This window comes from Stigmatopora nigra, chromosome 14 (assembly GCF_051989575.1).
Source record: "Stigmatopora nigra isolate UIUO_SnigA chromosome 14, RoL_Snig_1.1, whole genome shotgun sequence".
Taxonomy (NCBI): Eukaryota; Metazoa; Chordata; class Actinopteri; order Syngnathiformes; family Syngnathidae; genus Stigmatopora; species Stigmatopora nigra.
In genome coordinates, this window is record NC_135521.1 from 12,027,158 (window position 1) to 12,052,910 (window position 25,753).

Consider the following 25,753-nt stretch of genomic DNA (forward strand, 5'->3'; position numbering starts at 1 on the left):
GGTTCAAACAGCTCCCTCATTCTCTAGAGCGACGCTTTGTTCCCAGATCAATCCAGTCCTTTTTGCCCCTGACAAAGCCGCAACGTTTAACCGCAGGATTAAAAGCCCCCAATCCCAAGACTGGCACTTAGCTAAAGCAACATAGAAGAGAGCAGAGATGGAGGAACTGATGTTCTTCGCCCGGCTCACCTTAGAGTCACTAAGTGAAAGGTGCTTCCTCAGGTGGAAACCTTATTTGTACCCGAGACATCTTTGCTGGCTTACAACCTCGCTGTGGTTTGCAATTAAGTAGTGCCACGTTATTTAACAACTTACCAAAGTTAATGAAGCATTTCACTCGAGTTAAACTTTATTATGATTGTTCATTATTTTCATCTTTTACCTGCATTTTTTTCATTCATTTTTTTCTCATCTCATTTCATCTCATCTCCATTTCTAAACCGCTTTTTCCTCTTAGGGTTGCAGGGGGTGCTGGAGCCTATCATTCTGTTGATAATTTTAAAAGATTTGCTTTATGCAAGTATGAATAATATTGATTAGTAATCATATTAATACAGTAAGGCAAGGTTTGTGGGAAAAGGTCTTAATACCTACAGTGCATTGTACATATCAAACACTCCATATACTGTATTTGATTTTAGCCTTAAAAAAGATTAGAAAATATTTATCTATTTATTTATTTATTGTATTCATTTAATGTATTTATTTATTTGTGTATTCATTAACCCAGCCAAATTCCAGGGGTATATTTAATATTATGAATAAAGAACCAGGAAACAAAAAGTGAAAACATGTTTATGTGAATAGCAATACACCCTGCGCATGCATTCCAATGGTCAATAAAGGAGACGATAAGAGAGGGGCGTCGTAAAAACACATGGTGCACATAATTATGTTGATAACACTGCCAATGACCCTGCACCGACACATTTTACAGCAATGTGATGTGACGTGCTTTGCACAAGTTGCACTCATCAAGAAAACTTGCATGTTGAACCTACTTTTCGGACTCATTAAGACGCAACGAACAGTATCCAATTCCATTTCTTTGTGCCAGTTTTCTCCAACATCACTATTCTAAATACTTTACCATTCCAGATCAGTGAAAATAGTCAATTACAGTTATTAGAATGTCTCCTCACATTATATTTATGACAACATTGTCGCATTGCTGAACGTTGTGGATCTAAAGTTTGTTGTCACATAAACGAGCCATAAAAGTGGGGTTGCTGGGAAAGATTTCTATCTTTATGCAGGTGTTTTGACTGGGGCACAGCAGGATTGGACATATGTATACTCTGATGACCTGTTATGTGTCTTTAAATTGTGCTTGTGAGTGAACCAATTTTGGGGGTTTGACATGGTAAACAATGAAAGAATGCTGGTATAAAGACATGAAGTTGCATTGGTTTGCTTAACTAACTAAGGTGCCTAGGGTTCAATCAGGACTGTGAACCTTTGCAAAGGGGAAGGATATATTTATCTGATAACTGGACTCACCTGTGATTAGGGAAATCGCTACTGAGTGAAAAATAGTCTGTTTATCTGCAGAGTAGCAACAACTACTGTAGTTTCCTGAAGCATGTTCTTATAAATAAAAGGTACCTAAAAATTGGTGAACAGAGCTTGGGAGTGATTTCATAAATTATATATTATATTGAAGATTAAGTGGTGGAACTCAATAATGATATTTTTTGTACACTCCTTTTGAACAGAATTTTGTTTAAATTGCTTTAAGTAGAGTAGTGATACTTTCAGAATAGAAAATGGGTTTGCTTTTGTGTTGTTTATGTATGAATGTATACATATGAACATTTTACATTTGATCAAATATAAATAAATAAATAGATGAATGAATGAATGAATAAATGAACAAATACATCAATAAATAAATAGATAAACGAACAAATAAATAAATAAAGCGATTAACTAGCCCAGTTAGAACACCCTGGGTTCTAATGTAACCCTGGAAACCATTTGTTTGTCCCAAAAGCAACATGACTCATCATTAGCACATTAAAAAATGTCATTTTGTCATTTTCTTAACTTGGTTTAAATAGAAGCTGATTACAATTTCCTGGGCAGCATCCTTACTTTTGTTTCAAGGACTTGAGTGGTGTCAAGTCAAGCTGACTGGCCTCATGTGCACATCTCCATCCTGACCATAAGTCAGAGCCTGTTAACACAAATACACATTCATGAATTATTGAACACATTTTTCCCTGGAATGGATGCACGCCCTTTTTGAGACAGAAAACAAAGAAGTCTTGCTTGAATTTGGTAAAAGGGCACATGCGGCACTACATGGGGCCTATTTTTTCTCCCTCCGTAGCAGATAATGTCGGCAAATGTACAATCTCAGTCAGATCAGAGTTACTAGACCGGTGAGGACATAGTGGATCTCTCAGTCAGGTGGCACCATGCCAATTCTAATGGGAACAGGGAATGTGTTTCCCCACCGCTTAACCATTAACCCCCCTCACTAACTGACCCCACCAATCATCGGATGTCAGCAGTGTGTACCAGTAAGGCTGTAGCCTTAGTAGAAGTTACCAGCATTTTCACAGTTTATTCAATATCCAATTTTGGGATAATTATGGAAACTGTCATTCCTGACTACACCCTTTGCAGGTCACTAGTTAATGACAATTCCTGACAGGCAACCATTCACACTTACATTGAAAAACTTTGGAATCGATCCCACACCGGCTGTTCGAAAGTCAGCTGTGTGTCCACAACAGCAACTGTGACCTACTTTCAAATATAATACAGCAATTAGCAACAATACTGTAGCGGGAATCTATTCAGATTTATTTAACAATGTGTTTATTCCTGTGGTGCAAGAAACTCCACAACAATATTTGAGAGTTATCAAAAATATCAACAAGATTCAGTGCAGTTATAAACCAATGTCAAAATCTAACCGGTTGATGAATATAGTTAAATAAATGATGTATTTTAAAGGACACAAATGACTTCAATTTTTGTTAGTACTTCAAAGATGATGTTGATAATGGTGCATATGATAAAAGGTGCGATTGAGGTCATAATTTGCTGATCAATGTACAGCCAATAATTATTTCTTACTTTATCTAGGGGATATTCCTATTTCATGCAAATGTTCTGAAAACCTTCTAAAAATCTAAAAATCATTAACTTAAATCAGGTTACCATTTTGTCAGCTACGAGAACTTAACTCTTAGTCGCACCTTGTGTGCCCACTCCATTTATCATAATACAAGAAGAAGAAAAACCTGATAAGCATTTATCTACAAGATTGAAATAAACCTTCCCATAATCCTCAAAAGCATGCGAGTAGGTCATGTGGTCACTTCACTGTTTCAGCACCAAATGGCAATGGACAGCGCCTGATAGTGACAATACTAAAATAGACTACTGTGCTATCACATTTCCAAAGTGGGTGGCATATTCTGATGTGTCCCACAATCATTCTGCACTTCAACTATGTCGCTTTGTGACTTTAGTTTGATGTGTTTGACCGATCAGAATCGGTCCAATGCATTAGTAAGCTCAGCAAATGCAATCACTAGGGGGCTCCCAAGAGCAATTCATTGAAAATGTTGCATATGGATATTGATCTGTTTCCTACCTTGGTAAATTATTGTTTATGAATACTGTGATATTATTAGCATCATGTTTAATGTTTATTATTAATATTTTTATGTAATTTAAGTCACTGATGGTGCTACATGTCCCATCCATTGATGCTGTGAGTTGGATTTTTATTCTAACTAAAAGTAAAGATGAGACATTTTAACTTTAATGTCAGGTTATTTTTTATTCTAGCACATACTTGCACACAATTATATTTACACGAGAAATAGTAAAAATCTAAGTGTTAGATAATATTTCATTATACGTCCTTTCATCATAAGTCAATGCAAATGTATTACCAAATGAGCAGATGTGTTTAAAGTATTATAGTCTTAAAATATATTTACTTTTGACTACAGAGAGAAGAAAATGATATTAACTTTGTATTCCGAACCCAAAAGAATACATTCAAATTAACTATCAGACCAAGCCCATAAAAAATGGTGTGCGATTGTAAAACTTTTATGACAGTCGCCAATAATTGAATTATTCATGACTCTTACCACAATCCTTCATGGGTGAATTCAGCAATGGACGATTAATAATAAATATTGGCAAAAATCGAAGCCCCAGCTTGTTTAGGCCTTATGGGACAGCTAAAGGGGGGAAGGCGGGGTGGTCTGCCCTGCCAGGGCTTGTCTCAAGTGAGACAGCCCCGCCCATTTGTACGCCTCTGCTTCTGCACCTGCTTTACCTTGCCTGCCACTTTGAGCGAAAATCAGCCAGGAGCTTCCTTACCTGCCCGCACTGCGGCTTATACGTCTCTTAAATCTCCCCCCACGAAGCCAGGGAGGCATCAAGAACCGCAATGAGTAGTAGGAGTGCAAAAAAGAGCGAGTGAGCGAGCGAGAGAGACGGCAAGACAAGAAGCGTGTATTTGCAGTGCGTGCGTGCGCGTCCACAGGGGAGAGAAAGAAAAGCATTGCACGCTACGAACATGGACTAAAGTGATCCAAGCCAAAAGTGTGCTCCTCAGTGAACTTCGTCATGGCTGCTTCTGCCGCTGCTCCTTCTCTGGGGGAACTTGCTGGCGTCCTGCACGGGATCGACGGGATCACGCACGTTGGGTCCCATTTTCTGCTGACCCCGATTGTGGACAGTCCTGCGACCCTGCTAGGGGAACAACTACTACCCGGGGATAGATTGTCCCGCAGTTCGGCCGCGGATTTAGCGCACCTCAAGGGGATCCTGAGGAGGAGACAGTTGTACTGCAGGACCGGTTTCCACCTGGAGATACTTCCGGATGGCTCTGTGCAAGGGACCAGAAAGGACCACAGTCGTTTCGGTATATAGTAGTACTATAACTATACCAAAGCACTGACCTTAAATATATTCTTGCAGAGAAATTGTGTATATATGGGCTAGTGGGAAATAGGGGGTCGGGGTCAGGCTGTCAATACATCTTGAGTAGTTTTTATTTTGGGAGAAATTAGATTTTTATTCATTCCAAAATTGCATTTTTTTAGCACCTCAAGATTTTTCTCTACAATTAATGTACTATATTGTTTAGCCTTTGCCTGATAAGGATCCTACCATGCTGGTTTTAGACCAGCAAGAACAGTAGCATTGCACAACTATTGTAATCCAAAATAACCTTTCTGAATAATGTTCTAGATTTCTTAGCTAAATTGTAAAATATTAGTCTCTTGAAAACATAGGAAGAAAAAAAACAGTGTTTGCTTATCTTATTCATTAAAATAAACAGAGATTGCACTGTATACAATTTGGAAATGATAGTAAAAAAGTGATATCAGCTGCATATATAGCACCCAAATATTAGATAAAACAGCTGACAGACATACCTCTCAACAAAATGTTTTCCCTAGTCTTATTTCACAGTTGTCAAGTATTATGAAACACAGCTAAAGTACTCTTATAGTAACTGTCATGTGTGTTGTGTATTACATTTGCAGGTATTTTGGAATTCATTAGTCTGGCTGTTGGCCTAATAAGCATCCGAGGAGTTGACAGTGGTCTCTATCTGGGAATGAATGACAAAGGAGAGCTGTATGGCTCAGTAAGTACCCTACCACACTTGATTTATAGATAAATAATGAAGTCTCATTGCCTAATCAATGTGTTTTTGCACTGAAACATGATCATTCACTCCCGATCAATTGAAATGGCTATCGATGGTAGCCAATCTGTTAAGCCCAGACACACATTAAAGAAAGTAACCATGTTGAAATGTAATTTGAACTAGCACATCTTACGTCCTTGCATTTGAAGGTTTTCTCATTTCTAAATATTATTGAAAAAAATCTTTTTTTTTCTTTCCAGGAGAAACTGACAGCTGAATGCGTGTTTAGGGAGCAGTTTGAGGAGAACTGGTACAACACATACTCGTCTAACCTCTACAAACACGGAGACAAAGGGACACGTTACTTTGTGGCTTTGAACAAAGACGGGACACCGAGGGATGGGACTAAATCTAGGCGGCATCAGAAATTCACACACTTCTTACCCAGGCCTGTTGACCCTGATCGCGTGCCTGAGCTATATAGGGACATCTTGGGCCACAGCTGAGACCTGTCAAAGTCCGGTCCTGGAGCGCGAATAGCTGCTTCCACCCGACCCTGTCGCGGGATGGACGCAGGAGGTGCAGGCTGGAGGACAGCGGGCCAACAGGCAGGGATAAAGGCACCGGGGCCCCTTCTAGGAATGCACGGGCATCTCTCAGCAGCCACAGACAGGCGAGACTGTCTGACTCTGTCAGTCTGCACGCTCAGCATGAGGGGTCATTTTGTTCTGGTGGACGGAAGAACCTCAAAGTACCTGCCAGGAAAAGGAGACCCAAGCGGAAAAGGACTTCTCCTACCACGGCAGTAAGCGGAAACGTGTTTATTTGCGTGCTTTGGTCTCTTTTGGAGTACTTTGAAGGAAAACAATGACTGTTTTTGGAGAAAAAATAGAAAGAACTAAAGCATACCGGGTTATTTATTCCTTTTAGATACATATATTTATGCTATATATTTATTTATTTGAGAATTTATTTTTACATTTAGATACTTGCAATATAGAGAAACTCCTAGAAACTGTATGAATTATGTAAAGGCTAAAACACTGTACTATTATTGTCTTTTATCCTGAGAAAAGCTACACGATGCTGTAGCACGAATAAGAAGATGATTAATATTCATGACCTTTGTAATGGACCCTCCCATATTCCCAATGCATTTTACGACATCTCTCACTCAAATTTTAAAGAGCCCGGCACACTTTCAGACAAATCCGTGTGTCTACAGCAAGATTTCTCACTAATTATTCATGTCCAACAATAGATAAGAATGGGATCTTTCCAAGTTTCACCTCACCGCAAACCTCCTGTGTGTCCAATGTTCATTTTTTTCTACGGGCTGCACTTGACTGGGTTGCCTTTATCGTCCACAGTTTCAACATATAAACCTGCTTACAAGATCAATGTTGTGTTTCTTCATGGGCTCGTATAGAGCAAATGTGCACATAAAAACCTCAAAGTCCACAATGAGCCAAATGGGCCAATTACAACGGTGACCTCGAGATCAGCCCTGACGAGTGCGTGGCTGAATAAAAATGGAGGTCAGAGTGATAAAGATTAAGTAGCCTGTGCTGCCATCTTTTTTTTAAAGAGCGTATTGGGTCATCCCAAACAATCATGAATCAATCAATTACTTGCATAATTTGATGAGTTCCAACACAAGATCCGTATCAAATACTTTGCATTTAAAAAGATAATAATGCCTGTTCAAATTATGGACAACAGGTGGGGTATAACCTGATTTTAAATTTCCAGGTAAATCCAGGGCACAAGAAGACAATATTCTTAGAACAGAATTGTCCAAAACATCCAAAACTGCTTAATATTTTTGTTTTATTCTTATTGAAATCTAACAGATTGTGTCAAACCTGTTCACAATATCACATTAAATCAATTGAAGGCTCTTGAATCGAAGAAAATCAGAGTAAATATTGGCAAATATATCATATTATCTAATGACCCTTTGAGGAGAAGTCGAACGGAAAATGAATGCAAGAATTATAGCATCATATTGAACTATATATGCCGAGTTTTTGCCTCAGCTGTGTGCAGGTCTGTACCGAAGCATGAAAGCTCATCCTTGTGGTCGATGGATGCGTGTGATGGTGAGCTTAGAGGAACCAAGCCAGCTTTCTTTCTCGCTCTTTTTCTCTTTCTACTGCATGATACTGAGGGACTTTCCCACTTGCACACCTTGAACATCAACACACCTCTGTCATCGATTAATGTCAACCACATCCAAGCGGAATTATCACCTACGTGTGTGCTGGCCCACCTCTCTCCGCTGTGTAAACACATGCATGCCTATCGTGATACACAACTCTTATGCCCTATTGTCGCTACCCATCTTTCTTTAACTTCACACAATAGAAGTGATGGAAGGGGTTGTGTTGATCATTCCTAGCCAGTTCCATCTTTCCAAGAGATCCAAAGAACGCAGTGACATAAAAAAAAGGATTTTGTTGTTTTAATCGCTCATTTGCAGCAGTTTGATACAGAAAAAATACAGAACACATTTGGCATTGTACCTGGCCATCGTGTTAGAGCTCCTCCAGGTGGTTTGTATCGACTAGCAGAAAACACTTAAACCCTCTCCCCTAAGCGTAATGGACCCTCCCCGACTTTCATCAGCTACTCAGCGTTGGCCTTGAAGGGCTCTTGAAGACCCACCTAAGTGTGTGCGTGTTTGTGTATGTGTGTGTGTACGGAGCCCACAAGCAGGTGTGGAAATCGGTGATGGTCCACCCTGACAGGTGTTCCCGCAACACTCTGATCTCAGACTTGCTGTTGAAGCCAAGACTTAACAGGAGGAGGGAGGAAATAATATAGCATGCTTTGTTGTCTAGCGCCAATGATCTCTCAGCATCGCTTCCCTAAATTTAAGATGAGTTTTTTGGGGAAGCGGGTGTAAAGAAATTCTATCAATATAGCGGACAAATGGTTAGTTCACAGTTCTGGGGTCGAGGGTTCAATCGCAGGTTGGTCTTGAGTGGGTTCTCTCCTCTGGGTGGGTTCATGAATGAATAGATAGTTACAATATGCTTTGTGTCATCTGTACTATCAGATTGGCAACCAGTTTTTATTCAGCTGATTCTAATGTCATTTAATACATATTTCGAAAAATTAGACTAAGATATTGCTTTAAATGAAACGAGCTGCCAATCTCGAAATTGTGTTATGTGACCATATCATCCAATATACCCTTTATTTGATGGGCTGACAGTTTTAAAGGGTGCCGAGTTTTTTTTTTTTTTGCTCTCACATCTGTTGAACAAACCTGTGCGTGAATCCCTGTGGAGAAGCCATGACACCCCTTCCGCTGGCCCATGTGTGTGTCCACATTACACAGTCGCAAATTAGGGCTTGACATTTGGGCACCATAATTGCCCACCGAAAAGCATGAGGCATCAATTAGGCTCTCAGCACTGTGACAGCTTAGCCCTTTTGGACATAAACACCCAACGTGCATGAACATACACATGACACCTTCATATATAACACGATTGGTTATCAAATACACCATAGAATTTGGGGCCGTATTCAGTCAATTCAAGCATTGAGTCCATCAGTGTGTCACACAGTGCCATTGCCGTAAAAAAACAGCGTAGTGTTCCCCCTTTGATTTCCCGACTCTGGTGCCGCCTGACAGTTTGTTCTCCCACAGGGCGTAGAGATCTTTTGGGTCAAGCAAAAGGTCAATTGGTTCATTTCCATAGCTTCCACATGAAACATTCCTCCATGCTTTGGAAGCAATTCAATCAGCAGTGAAAACACTGGTTAGCAGGAATTACCAGCCAGAGTATACTACAGAAAAAGATGGATGAATTCCTCTAAGGAATATCATTGAAGGTGCGACTTATAGTCAGGAAAATACGGTAGTTCTAATTCTTAAATAGCTTCTTCTTAAATTAGCTTTTTTTGTTTTTTTAGGTCATGCTTCTACTTTGATAACACATTATTGGCAGTGTTTCTTCTAGACTTGATAGCGGGATGATTTGGAAGTAAATCACAGTTTTCAAGACTAAACAAATGGCTCTGGTGCATGATGCAACACAGATGCAAAGTCCATTAGAGAATACAGTAGTAGTATATGGTTCCTTGCACATCTAACAGCTGTCTGGCTGGGCTTTGCTGTGGATCCTGAAGGATAAACACAAATTTGAAGGGAGTTATTGGTCAAACCATAAATTAAAAGATAAAACATGCACGCACTGCTCTTGTAAAACACTGCCAAACTAAACAGCGTGTTTGGCGAGTAAGCCAGGGCTACCAGAAAAGAGACGTATAAAGTACGCATACTGTCACATGACCATTAAACGTTGTTGTCTTTTCTGTTGTTGTTGAAAATAATCTTTACAAACACGTTAAATGGTACAAATTCTCCCAAAATGTATCCGTGCATCACGAATGAGCTCAAAGTGTGACGTCAGACTTCAAGAGATCCTTTCAGTGGATTGGAGAGTGTGTATTTTTGGCAACTTGGCGTGCTGCAGGTTAGACAAGAAAGCAGAACAGGCTGAAGTGAACAGTGGAAGTGGAAATGCGCTTTGTTGCCCCTCATTCAGGTGGAAAATCGTGAAGCCATTTGTCATTGTGTGCTGAGATGCTCTGTGGATTCTTTCATGACAAGCTCTTATGTTTTTCCACAGCCTCTCCCTTTCACACCTGCACCTCCAGGTAAAATAACAAAACTAGAGTTGGAGGGGGGCAAAAAAAAGGGGGCTTAGAAGGAGCTTGTTAAAGACAGGGTAGAGAAAAAAAAGGATATTTGAGAAGAATTGACTGTGAAATCCTCCACTTCTATTGGTCAGTATTCACACATCTGCACTTTGCTCACAGTAGCAGATGAAGTTCTCAGTGTTGGCAGTCTTCCCAAACTATGAAAACTACAAATTACTCCTTCTCGTAAGTATGCTGGTAAATAGAGTTGAGTGTGTGGGTGGTTGTTTGTGTTTTTTTTTTATCTCTTGGTTGAAAAAAGGATGATTTGAGGTAGAAAAAATGACATGTGGAATAAAGGTTTTCCCAATGCTTGATTTATTGCTTTGACAGAAGCTACTGGGGTGCTAACTAGTATTTTTTGATTGAGTGCAGCTGACATGTCAACTGGTAGAGGGCTTGCAAAAACATATACCACAATGACCTTTAGTCCCAGGTAAGTGTCTTCTACAGCGCAGGTCAAACGCAAACCTTTCACAATGGCTGACCTAACATTTGCTCACATTTCAACTGGTGCTCAATTCAATTGAAATAATACATTCCAGGTTCAAACTTTTAGCTTTCAGATCTTAAATTTCCAAGGAGAGTTTGTTTGGCTTTTCAGTGAATTGGAATATGTATTTTTAGATTTGGTTTACATAATCCATTTTCACTAATATACAACTGTTTTGATGGTTGATTCATTGTTTTGACATTGTTGACCTCAACCTGGTCAATTCATTTATTTTAAATCATTGGATCTCCCACATTCAGACCCTTCAATACAAGAGTATAATAAAATGTGTGTGGGTGTTTGGGCGTGAGCTTTCTTCTTTCCAAACTAAGACTCAAACTTCCCATGCTTGACTTTCTCCAAAGTGTCATTTTTAAGAAGTACTACGAACGACTAAAACCTGTTTGCTTTCCAATCCATTTTCTCTGTTGATAAAGTACATTAATCTGGATCTCTCAAATTGCCACACGCTTGCGATTTACAGTGTAAATAATGGAACAAAACCCAGACAAGTCTCAGCAAGTTGCAAGAGATCCATCATATGTACTTTATAGAGTCAAAGGCAACCTGAGAAAAATCAAACACAGGTCAGTCAATACATTTGTAACCACTAAAAAAAAGATATGTATTAAATATCTAATGAGAACGCTTCCACATCCCTGATAGGAGTTACATGAAAGTCTGGATGATGTTCCTTGAACAAATGTGTGATTTCACTTCATTTCCTGAGAAAAAAGAATGATACTACATTCTTTTTGGGGGGGTTTAGCATAGCAGTGAATCATTTTTGAAACTTCAGAAAGACGGTAGAGCAGGAGACCTGTGATACTCCTCCTCCGCTCTAATAACTTTGAGTACTTGTGGAAAAAGGAAATCCCCCAGCCAGGAAAGGCACATCACTTCATTATCAGCACATATATACACATATATACATATATATCAATATATATATAGATATATATAGATATTACATGATGTTGTGAATCTAGAAATTGGAAAAGAAAATCTAACACTTTTCCCCACCATGAATGTGACCTATAACCCGAGAAAGCTGTGATTTGTTTAATGTTTTTCTATCACAAAGTACGAGTAGTTGCAGTATTTATTTGAGAACACTTGATGTCCTTGGCCTTGATGAAGAAACATTTCACCCTCCTCCTTCTCACTTTGCAAGACATGCATCCTTTGACTTCCCAGCCACTAATCACGCTACTGATCTGGCAAAGAATAGACTCAATGTTCACAGGAAATATCATTGACAGCTTTTCTCGGGTTTCACCTGAACCTCCCAAGTTCATTTCCCATGTCACAATCAGGAGGATCTCCATGTTGTCTGCTTCATTAGAGACAATTTGCTTTTCACAAGCATGGATCTTGACAGAGGAAAGAGGATCAAATGTAGGGCAGCTGACGGCAAGTTTTTTTTCCAAAGTGGACCTAAAATGCATCAACGTCGGTGTGGTGTCAAATAATTATTAAATAATAAAATCGATCCATCCAAAAAACCCACATGAAGAGGAAAAATAAATATATGTCGCATTTTTTGGAAGGCAATTCTTTGTTTTATCAGAAACCAACAACAAATATACCATAAAACCTCTATTTGAGCGGCACCTCTGATAGAACGGCACCTTGTTGGAAGAATTAAAAAATAGAACGGCACCCTTCAATTGAACGGCACCTCTAATTGAAAGGCACCTCTAATGGAACGGCATGCCATTGGAATAGAGTTTTTACAGTATATATTAAACTAACAATAGTTAAATGGACAACAACAACCTAAATCGGCATTTGTTATCATAACAGTTTTTCAGATAACGTACCAATACGCCAGGTGTCAGAAAGAACAAAAAAACATATTATATAAGTCACACTGGAGTATAAGTCGCATGCCAAACTACGAATAAAAGTGTGACTTATACTCGAGAAAATACGGTAATTCATTTTTTTTTTGCGGAAAAAAACTGTATAGACACACTAGTCCCAACTTGATTCTCGTTGATGTTTCAAGGACATTTGGAATTCACTGTTTTTGTTTTCCACTCTCATTCAATTTGTATTTATTCATTCTTTACAACAACAATTTGTGCTGGCGCCATATTCACATTGAAATTATCTCTCCCCTTCCACACAGCTGTCCACATTCTCCCTTTTTTTTCAAGTTGAACACATCATCTTGGATGTTTCATGTCAGGGTACACAGTCTTTCTCAGCGATGTCTACTTGGCTCTGGTGCACCAATCCTGGTATGTTTTTATTGGAGCCCAACTTATCAGTGAGATGATCACAAACCTGCTGCCAACTGGGCAGGTCGGGCCTCTTCATGTTATGAAACCAGAACGTGTCGTTTAATTGCTAAAAGAGGATAAAAGTACCTTGATGTTGTACGGCACTAGGTGCCAAATTGAAAGGAGATCGCTTAAAAGAGTAACAATGTGTCGTCTTTTCTCCACAGCTGACGTCCACCTGCTCGAGGGGGATCAAAGCACTGGAGCGTAAACATTAAGGGGGACTGATCTGAACTCCTCCGAATGCCACATGGATGCTTAGCCTCACATTCCCCCTGTCAGAAGTGAACAAAGATGGTTTTCTGGGAGGCCAAAAGCACGTTGTTTCCACAACACGCCTCATCTGCGGTGACCAATCACAATAGTCGTGGCAATCCCAGGCCCTGAAGGTAGATAGGTGAGGGTTTATGTTGTCACTGGTGGACGTTGGTTTTACAATCGGGCGTTAATACACGGTGCAGATTGTGTTTATTTTCACAAGGACCACCTCATTCCTTTGGTCTGACCCAAAGAGATGTGGTGTGTAATCATAACAACATTGATAGAGACGCGTTTAAACGTCTGCACGGCAGCAGACGTTACACATTCATTCAGCATTCGCTGTGTCAACAAGCACGCTGTCATCGTGTGAAAAGTTTTTTGCGCCGATACGAGCATGCAGATAGTGCTAAAAGAGTACTTCCTTGAATTTTGTCATCTGTTTTTTTTTCTTTTTTCATTTTTATATTGTTCTAGCCCAGTGGAAGACGGTATAGTGCCTCATCTCCTGCCCCTAGTTGGGTGGGATAGGCTCCAGCACCCCGGTGATTCTTGTGAGGACAGAGAATGAATAATTTAATGTTGTTTGCTTCATTGGCTGCTATAGACGGTGATACATGTACAAGTGGATGTCCATAACTCTTAATGGTGACTTAAAAATGACTTAAAATGAAGTTAACCCACTCTTTCTCTTTATAACTATCAGTGACAATAGACTAGGTGTCAATCAAAGTCAATAGCAGTCAATAAATGCAAAATTGATAACAAGGGCATTAAATTACTGAACAATAATTGCCTACCCTCTCAATCAAATTGCTCTCAAAGTCAGCCAATGAATCAATTGTGTCCCTTTTCCATTTTCTTTTTAAATCAGAATTTAGTTTTGAAAACCAATAGTTCAGCCAAGAGAAAACAAGTGCCAAGTTCCCGAAGACAGGGAGTGGTTGGCCGCTTCCTGTCCTGTTTTATTTATTCCACTTAGAAAAGCAACTATAGTCGTGTGAAGTCTCAAAAGTTGGAATCTATTCTAAATAGTAATGGACTTTTCTCACCAATCACACATTTGCAGGCCAAATTGCATTGGTTTTCACACATTTATATAGATTGGATTTCCCATTCTGTCACTGATGGGGACAACTTTCATAGGCATTTTAAGGGTTGTCTTTTTCTTCTCTTCACTCTATGATTGAGAGCAAGGCATTAAGGCAGTTGGGATGAGGTTCAAGTCCCAGCAACTCCCTTACTTATAGAGGAAAACTGATGTTTTGCCAATCCGTTCCCAGGGAAGCAAGCACTGCATACTTGCATCCTGCTCTAGCATCCTACTCTCGCATGATGGATTTTATAGCTTTAAAAAATGGTGATAAATATGAGGAACGATCCCATGACTAAGATGTCAGCCTTTCCAGGAAAAACAAAAATGTCTGATTTCAACCTCAATTCGCTGAGCAATATTATTTGGTTCAAATGCATTACCTGATTCAATCAGTATTTTTGTCCAAAACTTCTTTTATAATGTTTCACTAGTATAAATCATTATCGTATTTCTTTATAGATTTACATATTCTTTGTAATCAATTTCATAAAATGACTATAACAACAAGAAATACACAAAAAACACACAACCAAAACTCCAGATCAAAAAAAGCCAAGCTTTACTAAAAAAAAAAAAGAGTAACGTGCAAACAAGCATTTTTATTGATGCTTCATGTTGTTGTGGGGTAGAAAAGAAAGGATAAAAAAGCTGATGACAGGACACTTTCATGTTACTTATCGCGGCGTCCTATCTAGATGTGCCAGACAGAGTACCACCAGGTCCCGTAGCTTTAAGAAGAAGTTCATCTATTTCATCACATCTCACCGCCTTTACCCCTTAGAGGAGATGAGAGCTTGGTGGTCTACACTGTTGTACTACGCTCGGACGACAGATAAGTCCTTTTGCATTCAATAGGGGCTTCTTCGTTTTATTCTTTCTAAAAAAAAAAGGCAGAGAAGAAGGGAGAACATCTCTGATAAACTACACTCACACACAGTCTCACGCAACACCACTTCTCAGGGGGAGATAGAGCACTCATCTCTTAAATGTTCTGAAGCTTTGAGATGAAACGACAGGATGGCGACAAAAGAAATGAGGGAAGGGAAAGCTTTTCCATCCAAATTACTTTTACGGATTTATAAGAAATTGGGTTTTTTAAATGTGAAATTCATCAATGTGAACATAAATGAATGAAGAAAATCTTTTCATCTAAATAAGGGCCCATTTTTTTTTATAAAGTGGCATTTTGGTTAGTTCTCTATTCGAACTACTGTGTTTTTATTGTGTTTGTGTGTGTGTGTGTGTGTTTTTAATAACTACTTCTTTTTAGTAGTATATGAAGTTATTTCAACGTGAACATTTTACTATTTATGATTTAGGACATCCAGCTTTTAATGAATTGTACAATAATATACAATATTCTCGCAACCTTTGTGTGTATAAGCAGTTTAGAAAGTGAAAGAATATCCAATATTGATTCATAATTACACAGATTTGATATATAGGATTAAGAAAAGTCCTGTCATAGATTTACACAAAGCGTATGACAAATGGATTCTGTTATGTAAAAAATTCTGTGCGATTTGATAGAATGCTGTTCATGGAAATAACTAACAGCTATACAAAAATTTCCCTTGTGTTTTATACATTAAAATATTACCTTTCCAGTACAAGAGAAACATGATACAACATTTTTGCGGTTTGGGAGAACTATTTGCTGGCAAGAAAAAGACCGTATTGCCTATATGTCACACTTTTTTTATATATATAATATAGTGAACCTCTGCCCCATCAGGTGGCATTATAATGATTATGCCTTTATTTTATTAGGCGTCCATCACGTCTCGGGACGCAACATGAAGCATGTCGCAGCACAACAAAGTCGGCGCCATTTATTTTTCCGGAGCCGAGCTCAGTCAACGTTATTAGCCGAAGCAAAGTGAGGCTCGTACTGCCTCCAACTGTTTATGTATAGTCCTCCCAGCTCAATAAATGTTGAAGGTATTTGGCAGTGACAGTATGTAATTTCCTCTTTTTACTGTAGCACCACTTGTTCCTGCGTGGCTGCAGGTGTTGCAGCGGGAAACCCCAACTCGCCACGACTCGGCTTCTCTGCAGAAGCGATGACAGCCGTCCGCTTTTGACACGGCAATAAAAAAAAAAAAAAGCATATCTATTTTTCCATGCTTGTAATGCCTGAGCTCGAATTCCACAAATAACTTCAATGCTGGCTTGCCATTCTTAGCCTTGTGTCTCTAGAGCGCGCGTGGTTGGTATATTTTGGAGCGTGGCACGCAAAAAAAAGTACCTGTCATCTTTGATCATGTTCCTCTGCTCTGTTAAATATAGTGCCATTGTAATAGGGAAGACAGAAAAAAAGACATTTTAAATGAGACTAATTTTAGACTAGGTGTGAGCTGCATTATTCAAAAAGCAAAGCACATGTCTTAGGACGCTAGCACAGTCACGGTGGAATTCTTCCGTGGCAGAGATAAGGACAGACTGCTCTATTTGTCAGTGGCATGGGGCCCCTTAAGGCCCTGGAGAATCTGATGGCCGCACTCTCTTTTTTCTGGTGCACTCTGACATTTTCTCAGCAGTATGAGGTTACATGCGAGGAAAAGGGACATCTACATCACTAAGCCTCCTTTTTCCTGCAAAAAAACTCTCTCGGTTCTGGCGACATCCGGGCAGACGTTCCCATCCAGGCTGCCCTCGGAATTAACTCCTTTCTAAATGAGAAGCAACAGAAGCCGGTATTTTTAGGTGACCTGTGAATCACCGACTATTTTTATCGGTCGCCGGCGTTTGGTCTAGTGACCTGTGGCCCTCAGGTTCTCGTTGACTTTTGGAAGGGGGCAAAGAGCAGCTAGGGTAGCCAAGTACATGCCCCGGATTGCCAGCGTTTTGGGGAGAGCGGGCTAGTGGGGTCACAGCCCACCCATTGGGGGAGGGTGGGCAGGGTCAGCGAGGCTATTGGAGGAAGTACTTTCCAAAAATGAAAGGCTCCACAACTTCCAAACTCTCTCACAGGAACAGAATGCAAACAAAAGGAAGAGAGAAGGGAGACAAATTTAACTCGCTGCCAGACCCCCCAGTCAATATTGGTCAATGCCAGACATTCGTTCATTCATCTCCCTTATTGCTTATTCCCAGAAGGATTACGAGGGGTGCTGGAGCCTACTCCAGTCAACCACAGGACACCCTGAATTACTTGCCAGCCAATCGCAGGCTACTATGAAACAGACAACCACTCAAACTCACAGTTACCCCATCAATGAGTGGGAATCGAACCCAGACTGTCCACACACAATGGCAGGCAGAACAACCACTAATTCCCTTCTGTGTGTCCTCTATAAATTTCAGCTAAATGTGTTGTAAACCATGTCAAAATAGAATATTATACACTAATTTGGCAATCACATGTTACAGTAATTCCACCAAAAATCCATTAGGAAATGTTCACTTTTCCCAACAATTCTGGTTGTGACATCACAGTGTGACATCATCCGTTAGTTTTTTTTCGTGGGCGGGGTCAAGGCAGCTGAGAAGGGAAAACTTAATGATCTACTTTTATTATCAAGTCTTTCCTGATACTATATAAGATGGATTTGTGTCCAAAATATGATGACATGCTGTCGTAAGTAATTCAAAGCACCTTTAAAATGGATTTGTTTACCCATTAATGGCAGTGAATTGCTTCAAGCCAATGGCAAAAGTCCCTCTGGAAGGAAAAATGTCATAGGATCTCTGAAAAGGCAGCCATTGTTCATCATGTCCGGGGGAAAAAATGACTGATGTCAAATAGAGTTGGAGAAAGACAAACCATTGGACCAATGCGATAGAAGCCCTGATAGTGAAGAGCGCTGATGCGTGAGTCAAAAGCGCCTTATGTCAAATATCATTGTCCAAGCAAGCCCGGGTTGTCTGGTTTGATTCCCTCATGCTTGGCTCGGGTTACTTGCTCTCTACTTTTGAGTGTGTGATAGTCAAGTTCATGGATTTTAATTGGAATTGCAGTTTTGTTTTTGTTATTTTTAATCATGATAATGTGCCATACTCTGTCATAAGTCAACCAATTTCCTTCAAACCCAAAATGGAGCTAACTGTATAGGTTTATGTATTAAAAATACAAATGATCTACTCAATTTTGGTGTGTGCTCAGAAACTAAAGTCAGAATGTTGGTTTTGTAGGATAAAATGACATTAACTCTTAAATTTTGTATCAGTTGCAAATGTCAAAGATTTCTATTGCGCTGCAAGCAATGAATTTTTGATCATAGAATGTGGAAGTACAATTTAAAATGGATACAACTTTTATTGAGGTTTACAGACAGTTTGTGACAATTTTTTTTTACTTTTCCGTTCAAGTTCTTTCTATTGCACTTTTGCTAGTAAATAATTTTAAAGCTTCTGACTGTAAATGTTACTTTACAAAATAATTAATATGAATGATAAAGCAAACAAAAACATTTTTGCTTAAAAGTTAATATGTAAAATTATTTAACATTTAAAAAAAAGTTTTCTTGTTTTATCTTAATAACAACATATATTTGCTTATAGTATATCAAGAGCAAATATTCTCTGAATTCTGAAGTCAGTTCTCTTTTATTGCCATTAAATTTAATTTATGTTTTAGTCCAAAAAAAATAAAAAGAGGATCAAAAACTAAATATTTATTGATTTCTATTCAAATCAGTGAATAATGTAAATTGCATCTGAGTCATTTAGTCAACTCAAAGCAAAAAATAATTTCTGTTGAATCTGTCATTCAGTCTTTGAGTCTTTATCTTCCATCCTGGTTATCCTCCCAAGGGTTTTTTGGTGGTGTTAGAGTCTATCCCACTACTTTGGGACTAGAAGCAGGTCCAGCTGTCCCGTCATTCTGTCAGCGGCACTGTCTCCCTCAGCCCCAGATTAAAAACGCCAAAGGGGCCGCCAGGAAAAGTGGCGTGCCCCTTTTCTCAGGACTTATGTCAAAAATGTTTCAGTCTGCAGGTAATTTGCTACAGTCTGCAATCCTTTCACTATTTACTTCAAAGTAGCCTGGCAAAGAGAGAGAAATGAAAGGAGGAAAATGATATTTACTTGTGCTTCTTGACAGATCTACATTCTTTAGCATTGACACGCCATCTGAGTGCGCTTCTTCTTCTTCTTCGCCGCTGGAATGATGACCAAGTGAGTCCCAGTGAATATTGAAGATATATTAAAAATAAATATAAATACAAATCTGTTTGTCTATGGATCATCTTCCAAAATTGAGCTTGGTCAAACAAAAAATGACTCCAATGCGAAAGAATGTGCTTAAAGAGACAACTGATAAAACCATTAAGTGCTGATTTTATTGGATATTTGACAAATGTAATTGGTGGGATAGTGATGTTGGTCGGAAAATATTTAGCAGTATTGGTAAGAAAAGTGTTTATAAAACAAACCTATTGAAGTCTGTGGAGTTTCAGGTAAAGTACTTAAGTCAAAAATGTGCTGGAAATACTACACTATGTTTTTGGGGGGTGTGGGGGGATAGCAAAAAAATTTAAGGCCACCTTCTGTGTAAAATAATACTCTTTTGGACTAACTTCAAATGCTTTAAGGAGCTGTGGGATAGAAGTGAACAAGAACGAGAACGTATTTCCTGGAGATTTTAGAAAACCTGCATCTAAAATCATTATAAATTTGTATTCAGTTATTCTACAAAAGTCTCTATATATTTCTTGGCATTCTTTCTGACTGCTCTGCTCATGTTCATGTTCAATGTTTATTCATTCCTTCATTCATTTTCTGCACCCTTTATCCTTGCAAAGGTTGTTGGGGGTGCTAGAGCCTATCCCAGTCAACTATGAGCCATGAGACAAGCATTACCCGGAGAAAAAACACACAGGCAAGGGTTGAATCTTGATATCAGAACTGTATGGTTCTATAGTTGGTTTCCATGGACATTTTTACATTGGTTAGTCAGAACAAAGTACATTATTTCAGCCAAAATGCCCATTTAATTATCCTCATCATTTTCCTGACTCCTGCGTATTGGTTATATTTGTAAGAAGCGCAAAATGACGGAATCCCACATTTCTTGCTACGTGACATGCGGCCACATCTCAAGTTTTCCCCCCAATCAGGAATGCAGAGGCACTTTGACAGCAAACAAAACGGCGATTAGAAGCGGTAACAGGATCAGCTCTAATCAGCGTGTCAGGGGAAAATGCCAGGGAGCTTTTCCACCATTGTCAGGTCACTCGGAAGGATGATCTTTTCCCACTTTTTCCTATTAATTATACCTGCTTTGGCGTAGAAAGCATCCTTCACGTTGAGCCCGACCTTCTCTGCTTTCATACGCTACAAACATGTGATGAGGCACAGTGGAGAGTCAAGCTGCTCAGTGATGTGCATGCCCTCTCATTTGGCTGACAAAGAACAATGGCCACCTCAGAACTAATGGGATTCACACAGAGGAGCTTCTTTGGGGGGCAAAGAGGGGGGAGAAATAACCATTATCCAATGTACATGTTCCATCATGTGATTAATTCTCCTTTTCCCCACTCAGACCCTCTAACCTAGTGATGTAACTATTACAAGTTTGTTCTAGAAACCCGATCATCACCAGATAAGAGCTACGTATTTGAATACTAGTGGGAAAGGCTAGAAGAAAAATGATGTCTTATCACTGATGGACTTATACAAATATCTCATTTAGCTGAAGTCAATGTCACTTTTATTATTAATCGCATTTGGTCGACGAGTGTTGATCACATTTCTCTCTCGAGTCTTAAATTGTGGCCTTGTGTGGTTTGTGTCATTCAAAATCATGCCTCTACATTTTCTAAAGTGTTGAATTAAAATGAAAACTTGTCTATAGTATTCTATATGAGTTGTGATTGGCTAGTGACAGTACAGCAGTGGCCCTAAGGTACATGATGGACGCATGAAAGGGAAGGAACAAGCAAGTACTAAACCCTGGAGGGCCACTAGTATTTATTTGAACTCAAAGTGTGTCAGTGCTTCCATCTGCCGGCCAACTGGCACTTTGTCTTGACTCTTGTTGCCATACTACATACTACTACTACAGCTCAAAGTAATAAAAGCATTTATTCACTTGCTGAATCTCATAAGGTTTGCGGAGGGTGCTGGAGACTATTTCAGCTAACTATGGGGACCAGGCAGGAGACACTCTGAATGACCAACTAATCACAGGGCAGAATACATATATACATATATATATATATATATATATATATATATATATATATATATATATATATATATATATATATATATATATATATATATATATATATATATATATATATATATATATATATATATATATATATATATATATATATATATATATATATATATATATATCTATATATATATATATCTATCTATATATATATATATATATATATATATATATATATATATATATATATATATATATATATATATATATATATATATATATATATATATAAATTATTATTATTTGCATTTAATTTACTTTGATTTTCTTTTGTTTAAATATCTGTTTGTTGTTGTGTTAAATGTTATGACCTCACTTGCTTGTACCAAATGGGAGACAGTTTGTAAAAGAAAAAGGAAAAGCATGAGTTTATCATAAGTTTTATTTACAAGAGAATTCCAAAATGAATGCTATTTCAAATATACAATCAGTGTCCATAGCAGGCACATCGGCGTCCCCACTCGCCCGCCACTCATCAGAACCAGGGTCTCCACGTGAGCGAGGTTGACCTCTGAGTCCGTGCTGGGTGTGGCGGTGACCTCGAGGAGGTGACAGAAGGGTAGTGGAAGAGCGTGGGACCCAACGTGGGTGAGGAGGAAGTCACGTGGCCAGGAAGTGTGTGGAGGCTGGAAAAAGAGGTGTTGGACAACGGAGGTGACAGGCTGGGGGGGAAGGAGAAGTGGCAGGCCAACGAGGGGAAAGGAGGAGAGGAGGAAGCAAATGTGGAGAAGGAGGGGGAGAACCAGGGAGAAGTGGGAGGAGAATGCAGCGGAGTGGAGCAAGCGTGAGGCCCAGGCGGCGAATGCGTGAACACGGGGTAGTTGTGGGACTCTTCTTTACTGTCAGATGTGCAAATGGCATCTCCCGACGCCGCGTCCACCAGTCTGCTCAGGGAGTTTAACGTGGGAAGCCGCCGGGCCTGCCGCTTCTCGGCGTGGTGCCTCAGGCCCTCCAAGAAGCCGGCTCGTTGCGAGGCCGGCATGTTGTGCATGTAGCTGGCCATTTGAGACACGCACTGTTGAAAGCCGGCACCCTCCATGGTAAAGCCACCAGGGGGGCCGCTGGGATGGAGACTTACCGCGACGCCCAGAGCATCTGGCGGATATACAGAGGGATCGTTGCCCTCATTAGGTGTTGCACAAGTTGACATGAACATGACTAAAAAAACATGTGAGAGGGTAAAATACACTGCGGGACTAACCAGTGCTCATTTTCTTGCCATCTGTCCATTTGTGAAGATATTCCACAGTCAGGTCCAAAATTTCCGCTTTCTCGATTTTGGGGTTCTGCAAACGCTGTTGGTGATAATGTTTGTAATACAATTGCCAGAGATGATTAAAAGGATGATGGTATGAATTTATTTTGATTTTTTTTATTGTGACAACTCACGGGATCTGCTGTGTTAGTCAACAATAAGTTCCTCAGCTCGGCAAGACTTTTGTTAATCCGATCTCTCCTCTTCTTTTCCACGGCAGGTTTGAGAATCTGCGGAGATGGAATGGAGAGACACATTTTACAGAGTGATCATATGATATTTGAATTTTCACCAACTTTAATCGACATTAAACTATCATGGCAATCAGTATTAAAAAAAACAAACATTTTTTTACCAAATGTACATTCCCCAATGTAAACAAAGTACTAAGCACTCCAAAATTATGAATAATCATTACGATTTGGAAATTGTAATAGCAAAACTATCTCTGTGATTTACTCCCATTAAAAATGTAGTTTGAAAAGAGATTATATAAAGGTCAATTATTATGTTTCACTGCCACTGACGGCGATAAACGTCCAATCCATTTTGACTGGCAGCGATCTTGATAGCCTTCCCAGTTAAAAAGGATTGGAGGTCAATCGCCATCATATTGACTGTGTTGGGTACCTGAAAAGCAAAACCAAAAAATTAGATTATTGCCACATCAACTGTAATTGAGAAAATATAATATACTTCAATCAGTTCATCTTAATATGTTATATATTCATGTGGAGGACCAAATAAAGTGAATAAGTACATATTTAAATACTTAAGTGTCATTAAAAGTGTGATTTGAACGACTTTATTAAATAAATACTTGAAAGTGTCATTCAAATGATTGAATAAATGATTTCTTAATATTATGGATACATGTTGCAGCACATGTATTTAAACTGTCAAGCTCATATTTCATAATAAATGGGTGGGGCTAACGTGATAGCATGTAAAATATTATCAGGGGAGACTTTATGTGTTGGTGTAATTAAAGACAAAAAAGAAAGATAAAACAATCATTTCAATCATTCTAATCACTATTTTAATGGCACTTTTAGGGATTTTTAAAAGAAAATGTATTAAATCATATAAAAGACAATATTAAGTGTATTGCGATCAATTGTTTAATGACTCTTTTATGCATTTATCTGTGTCTATTTATTTCATTTTGTCCAATTTGGTCCTCGATATATTCATTAATAGACATTATAAAGCAAACAACAATTTTCCCCAGCCATGCCACCCATTATACATATCAATTGTGTTTAAAAATAGATTATCTCACCCGTTTTCTACCCTTTGGATCCTCCTGAAGGGTTTTTGCAAAGTTCCTGGTCATGTTCAGTCCCAAAGTGGAAAAAAAAGATGCTGCAGTGTCCAACATGGTGATGAGGTCCCAAAGGGTGCCTAAATAGGCCCCTAAAGGTCCCTTCTGATTGGCTGACAGGTGTCTCTGACCACACCTCTTCCTACACACTTTAAACTCCGCCCACACAAAATTTTTAGAATGACATTAATTTTTATTTAATCTTCATTACTACCCATTTAAAAATATATATATTAAGAAATTGCATGTATTGTTTTGGTTCACCATTACAAATGCATTTCAATGAAATTCATATTTTCTACTTTCCATAGAGTTATAAGCATCAATTCCATCATGTTTCATGACTCCAATCCATTTTAACTTGAAGGTTTCACTGCCACTGATGGCAATTGACATCGAAGCCATAGTCACATGGAATTGGACGACTATTCCCGTCAATGGTAGCCTATGACTGAAAAAACAACAACAAAAACAAGGATTAAAATGGATTTTTGAGATATTGAATTCACCTCTTCATGCCCTCAAAGAAGTGCGAGGCTGGGAAAGTCCTTCTCATTCTTTCTTTCTCGTGGGAACAGAAATAAAGTGAGAAACTGCTCAGCTTTTTTATGACGTGTGAGACTTCACTGCTTTGCATTAAGTGATGAATGTGACCAAATGATTGCTACTAAAGGAGAATTGCTTAGATTATTTCTGATGCATTTATCTTTTTTTTCGTTAATGGGGTCTGGGTTAGGGTTATTATTTGGGATGCTCAACTTTGGATGCATTGTATGGACGTGTGGAGTTTGTGTTCATGGGAACAAATGAATGGGGGGCGAGTGGGGGCACACGTTTGTCTACCAGGAGAAACAAAATGATGATGTGTGAGGATGATGATGATGACACCCGCGTGTCAAGTGTGCTGTTCGGGCGTCACATTCGTACCTCGTGTTTGCACTTCACAGGGAAGATGGGCCACTTGTTGCATTCACGACGCGTTCCCACGACGGCACTCCGACTCACAAACACACGCACACGCACACGATTGGTCAGCGTGACCTCTCGATGCGCCCCGAAAGTCACAAGCTTCAAGTCAACGCTCCATTTCATGATAACAAAGCCCCATCTTTTAAAGAAATGAGTTTCATCTCATATCCATATGAGGATAAGTAGTTCAGAACATGAATAAACTAGTTTCATCACATGTTCCAATGAGCATAGGATTGTTTTGCTTGCTTAAGGGGCGTGGCCACTTGGTTTCACTATAGTACTTATATATTAGATTTCATTGAATTGAATTAGATTTAATCAGTGCTCGTTTTATTGACTGTAGAGTCCAAAATTTGATCATTTGTTGCCCAATTACGTATTGTAATGAAATGAAAACAGCTGTAACTAACATTTTTGCTTTACTATAAATGTGCATTGTTGTCTGTCTTCTTGTGCCCTGTCAGCCGGGATAGGCTCCAGCACCCCCTGCAACCCTCATGGGGATAAAGTGGTTTAGAAAAAATGAATGAATT

General features: G+C 39.1%; 2 protein-coding genes and 1 long non-coding RNA gene across 3 annotated transcripts; 2 read left to right on the forward strand and 1 right to left on the reverse strand.

Moving 5' to 3' along the window:
• Positions 1-4,285: 4,285 nt before the first annotated feature.
• Positions 4,286-7,032, forward strand: fgf20b (fibroblast growth factor 20b). Its single transcript, XM_077733116.1, has 3 exons — positions 4,286-4,900; positions 5,529-5,632; positions 5,896-7,032. The coding sequence occupies exons 1-3, from the start codon at positions 4,603-4,605 to the stop codon at positions 6,139-6,141; spliced, it is 648 nt and encodes a 215-aa protein (XP_077589242.1). The 5' UTR covers positions 4,286-4,602; the 3' UTR covers positions 6,142-7,032.
• A 10,966-nt stretch (positions 7,033-17,998) lies between these two features.
• LOC144207509 (uncharacterized) lies at positions 17,999-23,264 on the forward strand. The gene is made up of 4 exons (XR_013328692.1): positions 17,999-18,299; positions 19,242-19,424; positions 19,531-19,604; positions 23,145-23,264. It is a non-coding gene; the product is annotated as an uncharacterized LOC144207509 (long non-coding RNA).
• On the reverse strand, positions 22,033-25,035 carry LOC144207508 (transcription factor HES-7-like). Its single transcript, XM_077733010.1, has 4 exons — positions 24,207-25,035; positions 23,059-23,154; positions 22,871-22,964; positions 22,033-22,764 (listed from the first exon to the last, which is right to left on the reverse strand). Exons 1-4 carry the CDS (start codon positions 24,303-24,305, stop codon positions 22,145-22,147), a joined length of 909 nt encoding a protein of 302 aa, XP_077589136.1. The 5' UTR covers positions 24,306-25,035; the 3' UTR covers positions 22,033-22,144.
• Between the last annotated feature and the right edge of the window lie 718 nt (positions 25,036-25,753).

What these genes read in the sequence shown, in the direction of transcription:
- fgf20b (XM_077733116.1), top strand. Translation starts at nt 4,603, where the DNA reads ATGGCTGCTTCTGCCGCTGCTCCTTCTCTGGGGGAACTTGCTGGCGTC. An exon ending in AAAGGACCACAGTCGTTTCG is followed by an intron (nt 4,901 to 5,528) that starts GTATATAGTAGT and finishes TTACATTTGCAG; the next exon opens with GTATTTTGGAATTCATTAGT. An exon ending in AAGGAGAGCTGTATGGCTCA is followed by an intron (nt 5,633 to 5,895) that starts GTAAGTACCCTA and finishes TTTTCTTTCCAG; the next exon opens with GAGAAACTGACAGCTGAATG.
- LOC144207508 (XM_077733010.1), bottom strand. Translation starts at nt 24,305, where the DNA reads ATGTTGGACACTGCAGCATCTTTTTTTTCCACTTTGGGACTGAACATG. An exon ending in TGACTAACACAGCAGATCCC is followed by an intron (nt 22,965 to 23,058) that starts GTGAGTTGTCAC and finishes TATCACCAACAG; the next exon opens with CGTTTGCAGAACCCCAAAAT. An exon ending in TGGCAAGAAAATGAGCACTG is followed by an intron (nt 22,765 to 22,870) that starts GTTAGTCCCGCA and finishes TATATCCGCCAG; the next exon opens with ATGCTCTGGGCGTCGCGGTA.